Source organism: Callithrix jacchus, chromosome 4 (assembly GCF_049354715.1).
Source record: "Callithrix jacchus isolate 240 chromosome 4, calJac240_pri, whole genome shotgun sequence".
NCBI classification, from domain to species: domain Eukaryota; kingdom Metazoa; phylum Chordata; class Mammalia; order Primates; family Cebidae; genus Callithrix; species Callithrix jacchus.
In genome coordinates this window covers 4,483,029-4,496,508 of record NC_133505.1, presented here as the reverse complement: position 1 = coordinate 4,496,508, position 13,480 = coordinate 4,483,029, and the positions used below count along the sequence as shown (strand labels likewise).

At 44.9% G+C, this 13,480-nt stretch overlaps 3 protein-coding genes and 1 non-coding gene across 4 annotated transcripts; 2 read left to right on the top strand and 2 right to left on the bottom strand.

Moving 5' to 3' along the window:
• Positions 1 to 19: 19 nt before the first annotated feature.
• Positions 20 to 2,213, bottom strand: LOC100394108 (histone H3.1). The gene has a single exon (XM_035297311.3). The coding sequence runs from the start codon at positions 2,185 to 2,187 to the stop codon at positions 1,777 to 1,779; it is 411 nt and encodes a 136-aa protein (XP_035153202.3). The 5' UTR covers positions 2,188 to 2,213; the 3' UTR covers positions 20 to 1,776.
• Positions 2,214 to 4,436: 2,223 nt separating this feature from the next.
• Positions 4,437 to 4,920, top strand: LOC100409982 (histone H2B type 1-C/E/F/G/I). The gene has a single exon (XM_002764159.6). It carries the CDS (start codon positions 4,483 to 4,485, stop codon positions 4,861 to 4,863), a length of 381 nt encoding a protein of 126 aa, XP_002764205.1. The 5' UTR covers positions 4,437 to 4,482; the 3' UTR covers positions 4,864 to 4,920.
• A 5,082-nt stretch (positions 4,921 to 10,002) lies between these two features.
• On the bottom strand, positions 10,003 to 10,583 carry LOC100388427 (histone H4). Its single transcript, XM_002746122.6, has one exon. The coding sequence runs from the start codon at positions 10,548 to 10,550 to the stop codon at positions 10,239 to 10,241; it is 312 nt and encodes a 103-aa protein (XP_002746168.1). The 5' UTR covers positions 10,551 to 10,583; the 3' UTR covers positions 10,003 to 10,238.
• A 994-nt stretch (positions 10,584 to 11,577) lies between these two features.
• On the top strand, positions 11,578 to 11,649 carry TRNAM-CAU (transfer RNA methionine (anticodon CAU)). The gene has a single exon. It is a non-coding gene; the product is annotated as a tRNA-Met (tRNA).
• The last annotated feature ends 1,831 nt before the right edge of the window (positions 11,650 to 13,480 follow it).

Below are 13,480 nucleotides of genomic sequence, written 5' to 3'. Positions count from 1 at the left end.
GTAGTCCCCCGACAGCAGGGACCGGGGGTGATCAAGGGATGCCTTGAAACTAATGTGGGCAAGATAGCCAAGGGTAGAAGAGTGGTCTGCAGTATTCAGTAGCAGAAGTGATTCTTACTCTACCACGGGTTGCTATCGGATGTTCATTTGCATTAGAAGCACAGTGGTTAAGAGGCCACCAGGTCTGACCACACCCAATGCAGCAAGGGGCTTTTATCTCCCCAGCCTTGAGGACACAGAGCAATCAAAATTACTCCACATAATATTGAAACTGTCTCCAAAAAAGAAAAATTATGGTTCAGGAGTCCTGCAGCTGGGACCTACAAAATTCTGACCCTACTTAAAACTGCTCAAGATCACTGCTTGAGATATTTTGCAGACCAGATGGATCAGCTGGCACCACCCAGATTGATGAAGCGACTAATCCAATCTTGTGGCCTCCACCAAGAAACTGACTCAGCCCTAGGAGACAGCTTTGACTCCCTATAATTACATCTCTGACCTGAGCAATCAGGACTCCTCGCTTATCGGCTTTTCCCCCCAATCCCCGGATGCTGGGGAGGCTTCTTCAGTGTTCCTGATACTGATCCCAGTTATAACGCAGGTTGACTCCAGCCCTAAATGGGGATTTGCAACAAAGGATGTCCAGACCTATTCTTAACTGCCAGGGCCTGTCGGGGTCCGGCACGTCTGCCGGGGGACTACCGACCTGCGGGAGTCCCTGAGACTGCCAACGTAGATGTCTCGTTCAACCTGAGAGAGAGTGCGTGGAAGAGAAAGAATATAGAAAAGGAGGGCTGGGCAGCGCAGCAGCAGCTACAGCGAGCCACAGTGACAGCCACAGCGATTTTATTCTTGTGGGTTACAGCTTTTATACCTTTTTCTTATTACATTTACTTAATCTCAGTAGAAAGGAAAAAAAAGGGGTAAACAGAAAGGAAATTGAAACTCCATAAAAAATAGTTATCAGGGGCTTGTGATATCTGCTCAGAAAGCAGTTTAAGGGGGCTTGTGATAGTTTACATTTCAAAGATTTTACATTTCAAAGATACAATGGCGCCCTTAAGGTGGCTGGTTAAACCTGTTTTTCACCAGGAGCTAAAACAAAGGCTTGGCTCCAGGGAAAATATGGGCAGAGGTCTCTGCTCCTCTCAGGCATCTCAATTGCAGCAAGTTTATTGCTTACACAGAGACTGATGGGGACATGGAAGCAGACAGCACAATGTCCTCATAAACTGCAGGCCTTTGCTTTGCATTCTGTTGTTGCTTTTAGTGACTCAGCTCGCGGCCCTTTGTCTCACTGGACAGCCCTCGAGGTGGGGATATGCAGACAGGTCCAGCAGCCAAACTGGGGCGAGTCAACTAGCTGTCTCGAGCCCTTGGCGCCAACACTACAAGGGCCCAAAGGGATTAACTATAAATACAGTTTCAAGAAATCCCTTCTATGATGGTTGTACACAGATAACGTGACTAAAGTTCGAAACCCAAGCCTTCTATAAAATGAACCCATGTGTCCTATCCACTACCAACTCCAAGCACCAAACCCCCAACGCCCAGTTAATGAAAAGGAACACGCTTACAATCTCACATCCGAGAGAAAACAGGCGATATAGTAAGCTAGCCATCAACTTTGGACAATCGAATGAGTATGTAAGTACCGCAACCAACATTAACTTTCACAGAATTACATCAGTTAATCACAGCTATTTTCGGGTAAAAGTGGGCGGCTCTTAAAAGAGCCTTTGTGAGTTGGATTTAATTACTGCGCAGAAAGCTTTACGCTCTCTCCCCACGAATGCGGCGAGCGAGCTGAATGTCCTTGGGCATGATAGTCACCCGCTTAGCGTGGATGGCGCACAGGTTGGTGTCCTCAAAGAGCCCCACAAAGTAGGCCTCGCACGCCTCCTGCAGGGCCATCACCGCGGAGCTTTGAAAGCGCAGGTCAGTCTTGAAGTCCTGAGCAATTTCTCGCACCAGGCGTTGGAAAGGCAACTTTCGGATCAGCAGCTCGGTTGACTTCTGGTAGCGGCGAATCTCGCGCAGGGCCACAGTACCCGGCCGGTAGCGGTGTGGCTTCTTCACGCCACCTGTGGCTGGAGCGCTTTTCCGAGCTGCCTTAGTAGCCAGCTGCTTCCGCGGCGCTTTCCCCCCAGTGGACTTACGTGCAGTCTGCTTAGTACGTGCCATTCTGAACTAACTGAAAAAACAAAGCCACTTAGTATAGTGGAGAGTGCCCTTATATATACTCAGAAACATTCTAATTGGCCTTGTTAATTTTCAAAAGTCCCGCGCCGTAAAACCATTGGCTGAAGAGTGCAACAAAGTGATTGGTGAATTGCTGGAGAGTCTCATTGGATGAATTACTTCACTTTTGAATCCTCTCTTCTCTTCGTTGAATCCTCTTTTCTCCTTGTTAAACAGTCTGCAGTCCAAGAGCGTTAATTTCCTAAAGCTGTAATTTTGCGCTTCTCAAGCTGTAGTCTGTAACAGACTACTTTTGAAGACAGTAAATCTCATTCAGTAGATGTGTTGTGAGGGCAGATTCCGAGGGCCACGTTTTATCTTGTGACGTTTTCTTGAGTCACCTGGACTGCCGGTACCTAGCTCCACTCAGTGAAACCTTTGATTGTTATATGGCAGGATTCCTGGGTGATGTACCTGAGAAATCACAGACCAAGAAGTCACCGGCATACAGCAGAGAGCAACAAATGTTAACTGCCTTATATTTTGTCCCAAATGGTTTTTTGCTTCGGTTGAGAATTTTCAAAGCACAGGTTATTTTAGGTTTTCCAATGATTGGATCCCTTACTTTTCACTGGGTCGTATTGACGATATACTAGGCTGTAGCGTTCGCGCCAAGGCCTGGAGACAGCTAGTTGACTCGCCCCAGTTTGGCTGCTGGACCTGTCTGCATTTCCCCACCTTGAGGGCTGTCGAGTGAGACAAAGGGCCGCGAGCTGAGTCACTGAAGCAACAACAGAATGCAAAGCACAGGTCTGCAGTTTATGAGGACATTGTGCTGTCTGCTTCCATGTCCCCATCAGTCTCTGTGTAAGCAATAATCTTGCTGCAATTGAGATGCCTGAGAGGAGCAGAGACCTCTGCCCATATTTTCCCTGGAGCTAATAAGCCTTTGTTTTAGCTCCTGGTGAAAAATAGGTTTAACCAGCCACCTTAAGGGAGCCATTGTATCTTTGAAATGTAAAATCTTTGAAATGTAAACTACTATCACAAGCCCCCTTAAACTGCTTTCTGAGCGGATATCACAAGCCCCTGATAACTATTTTTTATGGAGTTTCTATTTCCTTTCTGTTTATCCTTTTCTTTCTTCTGAGATAAAGTAAATGTAAACAATAAAAAAGGTGTAAAAGCTGCAACCCACAAGAATAAATTTGCTGCGTTTTGACCATAATTTTCACGCAGCCCTCCAGACTCTACTTTTCTATATTCTTTCACTTCCGCGCACTCTCTCTCCTAGGTTGATTGAGACATCTACGTTGGTGGTCTCGGGGACTCCCGCAGGTCGGTAGTCCCCCGGGAGACGTGCCAGACCCCGACACTAGGCTACCACGCCCACTAGCCTCTTCACGGTAACTTGAGGGGTACTAGAGTGGCCCTGTCCATCTAAACCTTGCAAGGTTTTGTAAACGTCAGCTAACTTGCTTCTTCCCGACTGCATTAAAACACTTAAAAATATTAAACATTTTCTCATTAGTCCTGTTTGCCTAGTCAGTCACTTGTGTAGACAGGGCAAAGCACAGCATGAATATTGGGCAGGACACGGCCCTGCGCGAGTCACTTTGCCCAGCAGCTCGATGAATTTCTCGTCCTTGTGGATGGCCAGCTGCAGGTGTCAGGGGAGGATGCCGGTCTTGTCGCAGGCTGCGTTGCCCTCCAGCTCCAGGATCTTGGTCAGGTACTGCAGCACAGCCGCCACATACACCAGCGCGCCGGCCCGAACCGGCCCGGCATAACTGCCTTTGCAGAGCAGGCAGTGCACTCCGACCACAGAATACTGGAGATCAGCCCTGAGGAGCGCGTTTTCGCCTTGGCCGCAGCTTTGCTACACTGCTTTCCGCTCCAGACGTAGTCAAGTATTTAAATAATTGTTTAGGAGACGCAAGGTGATTGATTCTAGTAAACCGCAAGCAGCTAATCTGTGTTCGGCAAAATAGCCTGTGCTATTGCCTGAACACAAGTTCCAGCCATTCGAAAAGAAGCATCCGTTTAAAAAAAAAAAAAAAAAACACTTCCTAAATAATTATGCTTGAAAGGTCAAATTAGGGAAGGTTGAGCTTCTGGGAGAACCAATGAGATTTAGGAATTCAGAACTGGCCTATCACATATTCAGATACTAAAAGAACCAATCAAAAACCGAAACAGCAATCCTCATTTGCAGATACACGAAATAAATAATGAGGGCGTTTGGGCTCACCAGCATATTGCTTGTCATTACTTGAGACAAATACATCGGCTGTGAACATGCCTGAACCAGCGAAGTCCGCTCCCGCCCCGAAGAAGGGCTCCAAGAAGGCGGTGACCAAGGCGCAGAAGAAGGACGGCAAGAAGCGCAAGCGCAGCCGCAAGGAGAGCTACTCCGTGTACGTGTACAAGGTGCTGAAGCAGGTGCACCCCGACACCGGCATCTCCTCCAAGGCCATGGGCATCATGAACTCCTTCGTCAACGACATCTTCGAGCGCATCGCGGGCGAGGCTTCCCGCCTGGCGCATTACAACAAGCGCTCGACCATCACCTCCAGGGAGATCCAGACGGCCGTGCGCCTGCTGCTGCCTGGGGAGCTGGCCAAGCACGCCGTGTCGGAGGGCACCAAGGCTGTCACCAAGTACACCAGCTCTAAGTAAACTAGGTGTCTGAGTAAAAGCGCCAACGACCCAAAGGCTCTTTTAAGAGCCACCCATGTTGTCATTTAAAGATCTGTAATTCTCCAAAACTCCCCTTTTACTAGAACCACCCCCACTTTTCTGCCTTCACACCACCACCTTCAGGTTTTTGCTTTTAGTTTCACTTTATCATCCTATTTCCCTTGATTGGGAGTAGCCAGGTGGAAAACAAATTTGGGGTACTGTTATAGTTAATTTGTTTTCCTCTTGTAATTCCTTACTAGCTTGCAAACGGTTGGAGCAGCATATGATGGAGGAAATCACCTCTGTTGGTTGCATTTATAAACTACGGCAGATTGCTACCAGAGTTTCTCACATCTCCGTTGTTCCAAGTCCACTAACTTCTCTATAAATTTTACTGAGTTTGTAATTCTTGGATTACTTCACGTAGCTATATGTATTATCTCTTGGCAAGATCAGGAACTCTACCATCTTCTTGCATAAACATATTGAGGTTTAAGAGAACAAACGGGTGCCTGGTGTGGTGGCTCACGCATGTTATTCCAACGCTTTGGGAGGCCGAGGCAGGTGGATCACCTGAGGTCAGGAGTTTGAGAGCAGCCTGGTCAACAAGAAACTCTGTATCTTTAGAAAAAATAAAAATTTTAAAAAAGAACGGGCAAAAAGATAGCATGACGTTGGAGCAAAGAAATGAAAACTGCAGGTGCTACACTCATGTGCTTTTATCTGCAAGCCTTTTTTAAGGCTTCAAGGACTGAGTTCTCCCTAAACTACCTCCTCTGTGTCCTGGAACTACTTTGTCCACAGCTACTTTCTTTCCTGAAATTTCATTTTAAGAGAGGAGGGTTACAAGGAATTAACATTTGTGTGGTAGTCCTTAGAATGAATTATTTCATTCATTGATTTTTTTTTTCTACAGTCAGCTGTGAAATGGAATCTCCTCTTTCACAGGCGACTGACCTCAATAATTAGGTTAAGTAACTAGCCTCTTACACATAAATAAAACTGAGATTTGAATCCCCTCTAGCTGATTCTAAGGATTACTTCCCACTATTTGTTAGAGACCACCCCAAGCAGGAGCCTAATTCCTGTCATAGAAGTCAGAAAATTTAGTCTCCGTTGTAATAAAAGTGGTCAGGAGATAAACATATTCTTGGTTGCACAGCAAAGTCCTTATACCAGCAAAAGTTTATTTTAAAAATGAAATAATGTGACCTTTGGTCCCTAAAGATCACCTGGCAGAAGTTTAACTTTTTCTGAGCACTGTATTCTGGAGGGGAAACATGGGCATTGCCTACGTAAAGGTGCGCTCTAAAATCGTATTCTCTATTAGCTACATGTCATTATCTGCAAATACCCACATAGCAGATTACTGAGAACAGTTAATGACCACAATTTGTTGTTTTAATTTTTTTTTTTGAGACAGGGTCTTGCTTTGTTATCCAGACTGGGGTGCAGTGACATAACCATGGCTCACTGCATTCAGCCTCCCTGATTGTTCCCACCTGTCTCCCAAGGAGCTGGTACTGTAGGCACACACCATCATACCCACTTAATTTTCTTTTTTTAAGATTTTTGTGGAGCCAGGGTCCCACTGTGTTGCCCAGGATGGTCTCAAAGTAAATTTGTAATGGAACTTGTGAAGAAAATTCTCTAACCTCCATGTATAACTAAGGCATTCATTTCTCACTCTCCAAAGCTACTTTTAAATACATTTTAAATTATACAGTCATGAAATATTCAAGCATGAAGGCATTTATTTCTTGCTCTCTAAAGCTAATTTTAAATACATTTAAAATGATATATTCATGAAATATTCTAGCATGGTCTAAGGGAGACATCCCTCAGGAAGTGATATAGTCCTGATTGCCTGTTTCCATCCTGAGTTTGGGCAATTTTTTAAATTCCTCTATAAGTACTTCCTTACCTGTTTATTCTAAGCAGGAATAATAATTAGTAACTACTGCATTGCAGCATTCACGCCAAAGGCTTGAGACAGTTAGTGTGACTTGTCCCCTTTTGACTGCTGGACCTATCTGCTCTCCCCCCCCGCCCCCCCGCTCTCAAGGCCTGTTGAGTTGAGGCAAGGGTCGCAGGCTGAGCCACTGAGGCAAAAACAAGATACAGAGCAAGGGCCTGCGGTTTACGAGGGCATTGTGCTGACTGCTTTCATATCCCCCTTTAATCCCTGTGTAAGCAATGGACTTGCTGCAATTGAGATGCCTGAGAGGGGCAAGGACCCCTGCCCATATTTTCTCAGGAGCTGAGCCTTTGCTCCACCTCCTGATGGAAAACATAATTAACAAGCCACCATGAGGACGCCATTGTTTGATTGCACTGTGTACTCTTAAAAAACATATATTAACCTTTAAACTGCTTTGTGAGCTATTACCACAAGCCCCTTCAAACTGCTTTGTGAGCCGTTATCACAAGCCCCTGATAACTATTTTTACGTGGTTTCTGTTCCCTTTTCTGTTTACCCCCTTTTCTGCTGAGCTAAAGTAAATGTAACAAGAAAAAAGGTATAAAAGCTGTAACCCACAAAAATAAAGCTGCTGCCTGACTTACGGTCACGCAGACCTCCAGACTCCACTTTTCCTTATTGTTTCACTTCCACGCACTCTCTCCCTCAGGTTGGACGAGACATCTACGTTGGCGGTCTCGGGGACTCCTGCAGGTCGGCAGCCCCCCGGCAAAAGTGCCGGACCCCAACACTGCATGACATTACTGGAGTGACCAATAAAAGGAAACAGCTAAAGCACTTAGTACTCGAGACGTCTGCACAGAGGATGTCCCGGTAAATATTAGCTGTGGCTAAAGCGTCTGGTGAGTGATAGCGAAGGTGCCTTTGGTCCTGCCCACATTGAAAGCCCAGTGTCCTGAGGCCTGGAATAATTAGCATTGGCTGTGAAATGGGCTTTTCTGTCAGTGTAACCAATACTCTGAACAGTTCAATCCCCTCCTTAGAGCCATTGCTTTCCTCCGAAGCATTCTGGACACATCCTACCGCCTGAGGATGTTTGATTTCCCTATCTTTGCTTGCCAATTCAAGCAACATGTGTCATATTTTCCAGGGACTGTCTCATGCTCTCACTAGAACTGGGGGTGCCTCATTTAATGGTCAGGTGTGTTGAGTCGTAAAGAAGGACACCTACAAACCACATAAGAATTGCTTAGTACCTTTTTACTCCTTTTTTCTTCCCATGTTTCCTATTATCTTTGCTAACATTGCTATATTTATTTTCCATCCATTTGTTGACTGCCTTTCCCTCATGTACCTCCAGATCACAGCCATGTTTCCAGATGAACTTCTGTGCCTTAGTAAATATGTTATTAAATTGAAACATAGGAAATTGGCTGACTGATGAGGGCCACACTTTCCTGAATCCATTCCATCCCTGAGGCATAGGTCACTTCAAAGGAAACTGATTGGCATAAATGTTCTTAATATAAATGCAGCTTAATAAACTGCATCACTCTTTTGGTCCACGAATTCTATTTGAGATGTAACACGGTGGCATTAGGGCCCACTCCTTCATTCTTTGAAGCCGGGAGGCCAAGAACCTCCAATTCGAAGTCCGGCCACACAATGATCTCCCACCATACCCCACCTCCAACACTGGGGATTACTATCGAAAATGAGATTTGGCTGCGAACACAGATCCAAACCATATCAAATGTATATCCTTTGCTTGTTCATCTGTCTTTTGTTTCAAGGCCCCAGCCAAGGAATTTAAAATGGGTAGAAGGAAAAGCTGTTTTCTTCCCTATGGCACACAGTAGGTGTGGGAGGGCATCTGTGTTCTGTCTGTCTTTCTAGCATAGACAAGCAGACATAATATTGAAAAAAAATGCAGAGAAAAATAATCCCAGGATGAAAATGTTTGAGAAGTGTATTCATTTGCTAGGGCTGCCAGAACAAAGTACCACAGACTGGGTGGCTTAAACATTTATTTTTTCACAATTCTGTGAATAGGTAAGAATTGACCTTCAATTTCTTCTAAGGTCTCTCTCCATGGTGTGTCGATGACTGTCTTCTCCCTCTGTCTTCCCATTATCTATTCTGTGTGTGTGTGATCAGTCTTCTTTCTCTATAAGGACACCAGTAAAATTGGAGCCAGACCCACCTCACAAGCCTATTCATCTGATTTCAATTGTGTGTAAAAAGTAACTTCTACTTTACAGGACAGAGTATAGAAGCCAAGTAAAATGATCCCATTAGAAAAGCCATTCCAAATATACAGTTTTGGTCTCTAGCAAATCATTATCCTGATGTCTGAATGTATGCCTTTAAGAGGGAAATTTCGCTCGTTACTCAGGCCAGGCCGGAGTGCAACAGCGCGATCCTGGCTGACGGCACTCTGCACTTCCCAGGTTCAAGCGATTTTCTTACCTCAGCCTCCCGAGTAGCTGGGATTACAGACATGCACCATCCACGACCAGCTAATTTTTCATATTTTTAGTTGGGAAGGGGTTTCTCCCTGTTGGTCACACTGGTCTTGAACTCCCGACCACAGGTGATCTGCCCACCTCCCAGAGTGCTGGGATTACAGAGTGCTGGGAAACACCGCCCTTCGCCTGAATCTATACTTTCCTAAAAGGCTATCTGCACTGCTTAAAAATTAAGTTTTGGTGATGTTTCCATATTGCTCACTTACCGATACCGTACCTTTTAATGACTTCATAACGTAAGAAAGTTTATGTGAAATTCCTTGCAAGCCCTCAAGGGAGCATTTACATTGTTACCTCACACAGCCTTTTGTTGAGGAACTCGTCACCCAGTCAAAAGCAGCAGCTTACACGCCGCCTGGACTTGGGCACTGGATCTGTTCCAGTCGGATTCGCCTTTGTTTCTAGGCCCGCCGCCAAGGCGCGGGTTTTCTTTGTTCCTCGCCCTCCCCGCCATTTTGAAAACGGTAACGGAGTCTTCTAGAGTTTACTGCCACTTCTCTACTCCCTGAGAACCTTACGATCACTTCAAGCTTAAAGAGGAAGCCACACGGAATATAAGCCGTGCCAATCCAGTTTACTCACTGCCATCTTAAGCTCTAAACTGTTAGATTCCTGCAGCGCCACCTTGGGGAAAAAAAAAAAGTGTAAAAGAAAGCTAAACATTTACAACATACCGACTACCCTAAGCAGAAGACAATAACCCTGAGTACTTTATTTGAACAAATCTGAAACATGCGACGTTAATCTTGTAAAGTTAAACGTCACCTGTAATCTACACGTGTGAAAACTACTTTTCAACAAAAACCTGGAGAAGAAAAGGACAGGAACCACAAGATGTCCGCTCTCTTACGGAAAAAGTGGGCGGCCCTGAAAAGGGCCTTTGGTTTGGGGAGTCGCGGTGTTGAGGCGTCTGACCGGGAGCCTTAGCCGCCGAAGCCGTACAGAGTGCGTCCCTGCCGCTTCAGCGCGTACACCACGTCCATCGCGGTCACGGTCTTGCGCTTGGCGTGCTCCGTGTAAGTGACCGCGTCACGGATCACGTTCTCCAGAAACACCTTCAGAACCCCGCGGGTCTCCTCATAGATGAGGCCAGAAATGCGCTTGACGCCGCCGCGACGAGCAAGGCGCCGGATGGCCGGCTTCGTAATGCCCTGGATGTTGTCTCGTAAAACCTTACGGTGACGCTTGGCGCCCCCTTTACCGAGGCCTTTTCCCCCTTTACCACGTCCAGACATGTCTAACCAGCTCTTAACACCAGCTTTAGCAACAAGGCCGGAGCAGAGCAACGCCCTTATATGCAGGGAATGCGGACCTAATTGGAGACAGAAGCGTTCATACGGGAACTTTGGGCCTGCCTCTTGGCCCCGCCCTACATTGCCCAGCCCTGTGTGATGTCACCAGCGACTCCAGTCTTTGGCATCCGAGTGCCTTCTCTGAGGAGGCCCCTCCTGCGAGTGCTGGGTCCCCAAATAGGAATTTCAAGGCTGTTTTAATAACTAAATCAGATTAAAGAAATTAACATGTTTATTATTATTAGTTGCTTAAGGTGCTTTAGGACGATTAGACAGGAGCCTCGATCCAAACGAACTGAGGCCTGAGGAGTCCAACTTACTCCCCAAGGTCACAGTGACGGATATTTCTGCTGCCTGCTGTAAAACACATGCAGACCGAAACCCCCTTCGGAAGTGTTTGAAAAGTGCAAGATTTCATCCTCTCCACAAGGGAAATAGAACCAAAAGAGTTTTCTTCCCGATGGCGAAGACATGGATGGTTACCGATTCGTGGTAGAATTATCGCCCTCCGCGCAGAGGCCTGATTGATTGTATTCCCAGCTTGTTCTCTTCTTTCGCTGCTTATTAAAATGTGTAATTGCCATTGAAATAGCTAGCTGCCCTTCACATCTGCACCCAGTAATTCATCAGTGTGTGCGCTTCAGGATGTTTTTGTCGTTGTTTTGCTTTGTTATTTTTTTTGTTGAGACGGAGTCTCACTATGTTGCCAGCTTTGGTGTCCCAAAGTGCAGGGACTACAGGTGTCAGCTACCGCGCCTGGCCCACAATCTATTGATGTTTACTTTTCCATCCCTAATTTTGTTTTCTGTTTGATTCTGGTAGCCGCCTTTTTCCAAAATCAGTTGGCAACCTGTGGTAGCCAAAGTATTAAATAAGTAACTTCCTGTAGACTTTTTATAGTCCTGAGACAGTGTGAGCACATTGCTTGAAAGTAGTTAAGAGGACAATGAGAAAGCCAGTTCCGCAAGGCAGCAGAGTGGCGCAGCGGAAGCGTGCTGGGCCCATAACCCAGAGGTCGATGGATCGAAACCATCCTCTGCTAGATCTTTCCGTTTCTTTTCTGAGGATCTGTATTTTTAAAGTTACACTTTGTAGCTTAAACAGTAAGGTAAGAAAACAAAAATGGAGTCAAGTATTTCTTTTAATTCCAGAATTACAAGCATTTCCAGAAAATAATGTGAAACTGATTACGATCTTTGCATGTACAGGTTTATTTTCATGGACACCCAACTGTTATTAACCAATATTTCATCTCTATATAGAGCAAATATCTTTTGTTGCCAAAGTGGCCATGCCACTGTTGCAGCCAGTTATGACACTTGTAAATTAACCTGTCAGGCAGGGAAAATGCTGACATAAACTGAATGCCAAGGGTGGGGTAGGAGCAGAGGAATGGACTTTTATATCCTTTGTTACATAATTCAGGAAGCGCTGTTTGCCAAGTGGTTAAGGCGATCTACTAGGAATCCTTAAATCCCCACGCAAATTCTTTGCAACGACGAGAGTCTCAATCTTGGAAAATGAGTAGCAGTTTGAGGTGGCTATGGAGTCTTCATAACATGGACTGAACTCTGACCTGGGAAAACCATTTCTGTGGCCACTACTGGTAAACCGTGTCTCTACTCTCTACCTTCCTTTCATATCTCGAATACAACTATTGACTGCGCTTATTTTTTAAACAAATGTGTTGGCTATTTTATGCTTCTCTCTCTCAGAAATGATTCTTATTCAGATATTAATGTATCACATAATGTATTAGGAGCTAAGAAATTTATAAAAAAAAAAACGCTTAAGTAGCCTACAGTCTAGATATGCTTTTAAACAAGTAAATATGTAGAATGCAATATGGTGGTTCTGTAAAAGGGTTGTACACTAAGAGCAGGGGGAATGTAAAAAATGGTGACTGGAATCCCATGACCACTCAGTAATTCAGTAATTCACCGGCAGTAATCACATGACTTAGCATACACTCAGTCAAGATTTATTATAGCTATTGACCATTTTTGGTTTGGGCTAAAGAAAATGTTTTAAAAATAAAGACAAAAAATATTTATTATAGCACAAGATACAATGCAAGGAAAGCACAAATATATACATGCCACTGTTTAGGCGAAGCCTAAAGGCTTTCTTGTCCAGACTCTTAAGTGATGACAGGAATGCACTTTCTCCACCGCATGCATGTTTTTACGCTGTGCTTGCATGTCAAAGTCCACATGAGCATTAGAGTCAAAGTTGTTACAGGGAGCTAGTCACAGCTACCACGTGGCCAGCCATGTGGAATGCTAACCAGACACCAGTTGCACATCATGAATCGCCATGTTCACTACAAATATGCTGACAACATAGTTCATAGCAACTCATTACTTAAGATATATAGGATCACATTGCCCAGTAACTATGTCAGCATTCTGATATTTTAGTAAGGGTCATCACCATGGCACTTATCTACAGAGGTAAGTGAAAACTGAAACAGGGTTGCTGCATTAATTTTGCCCTGACAATTGTCTAATTCTGAAATGGTGGCAGATTTTGAGCCAAAATTTGAATGAGTAAGAATCTGCCATACAGCGAAGAAGAGCATTCTAGGAAAAAGAAACACAAGGAAGCATAATACTTAAAGGTTTCTGAGGAACTACAAATTATACTTCATTGGAAGTATGGAGGTGAGGTATGTGAGTGAGGAAGAGGGATTTAGAGAGAAAAGTGGCTGGTTCTATCACCTCCTACGCACGTGTCGATAGACAAAAAATTCTCCTGCCTTAAATAGTACGAAGGCTGAAAACCAACACTGGTATTGTATAAACAATACTGGCAGAAACTTATTAGTCACATATACTTACAGCCTAGAAGAAGAGGGCACTACATACTGTGCA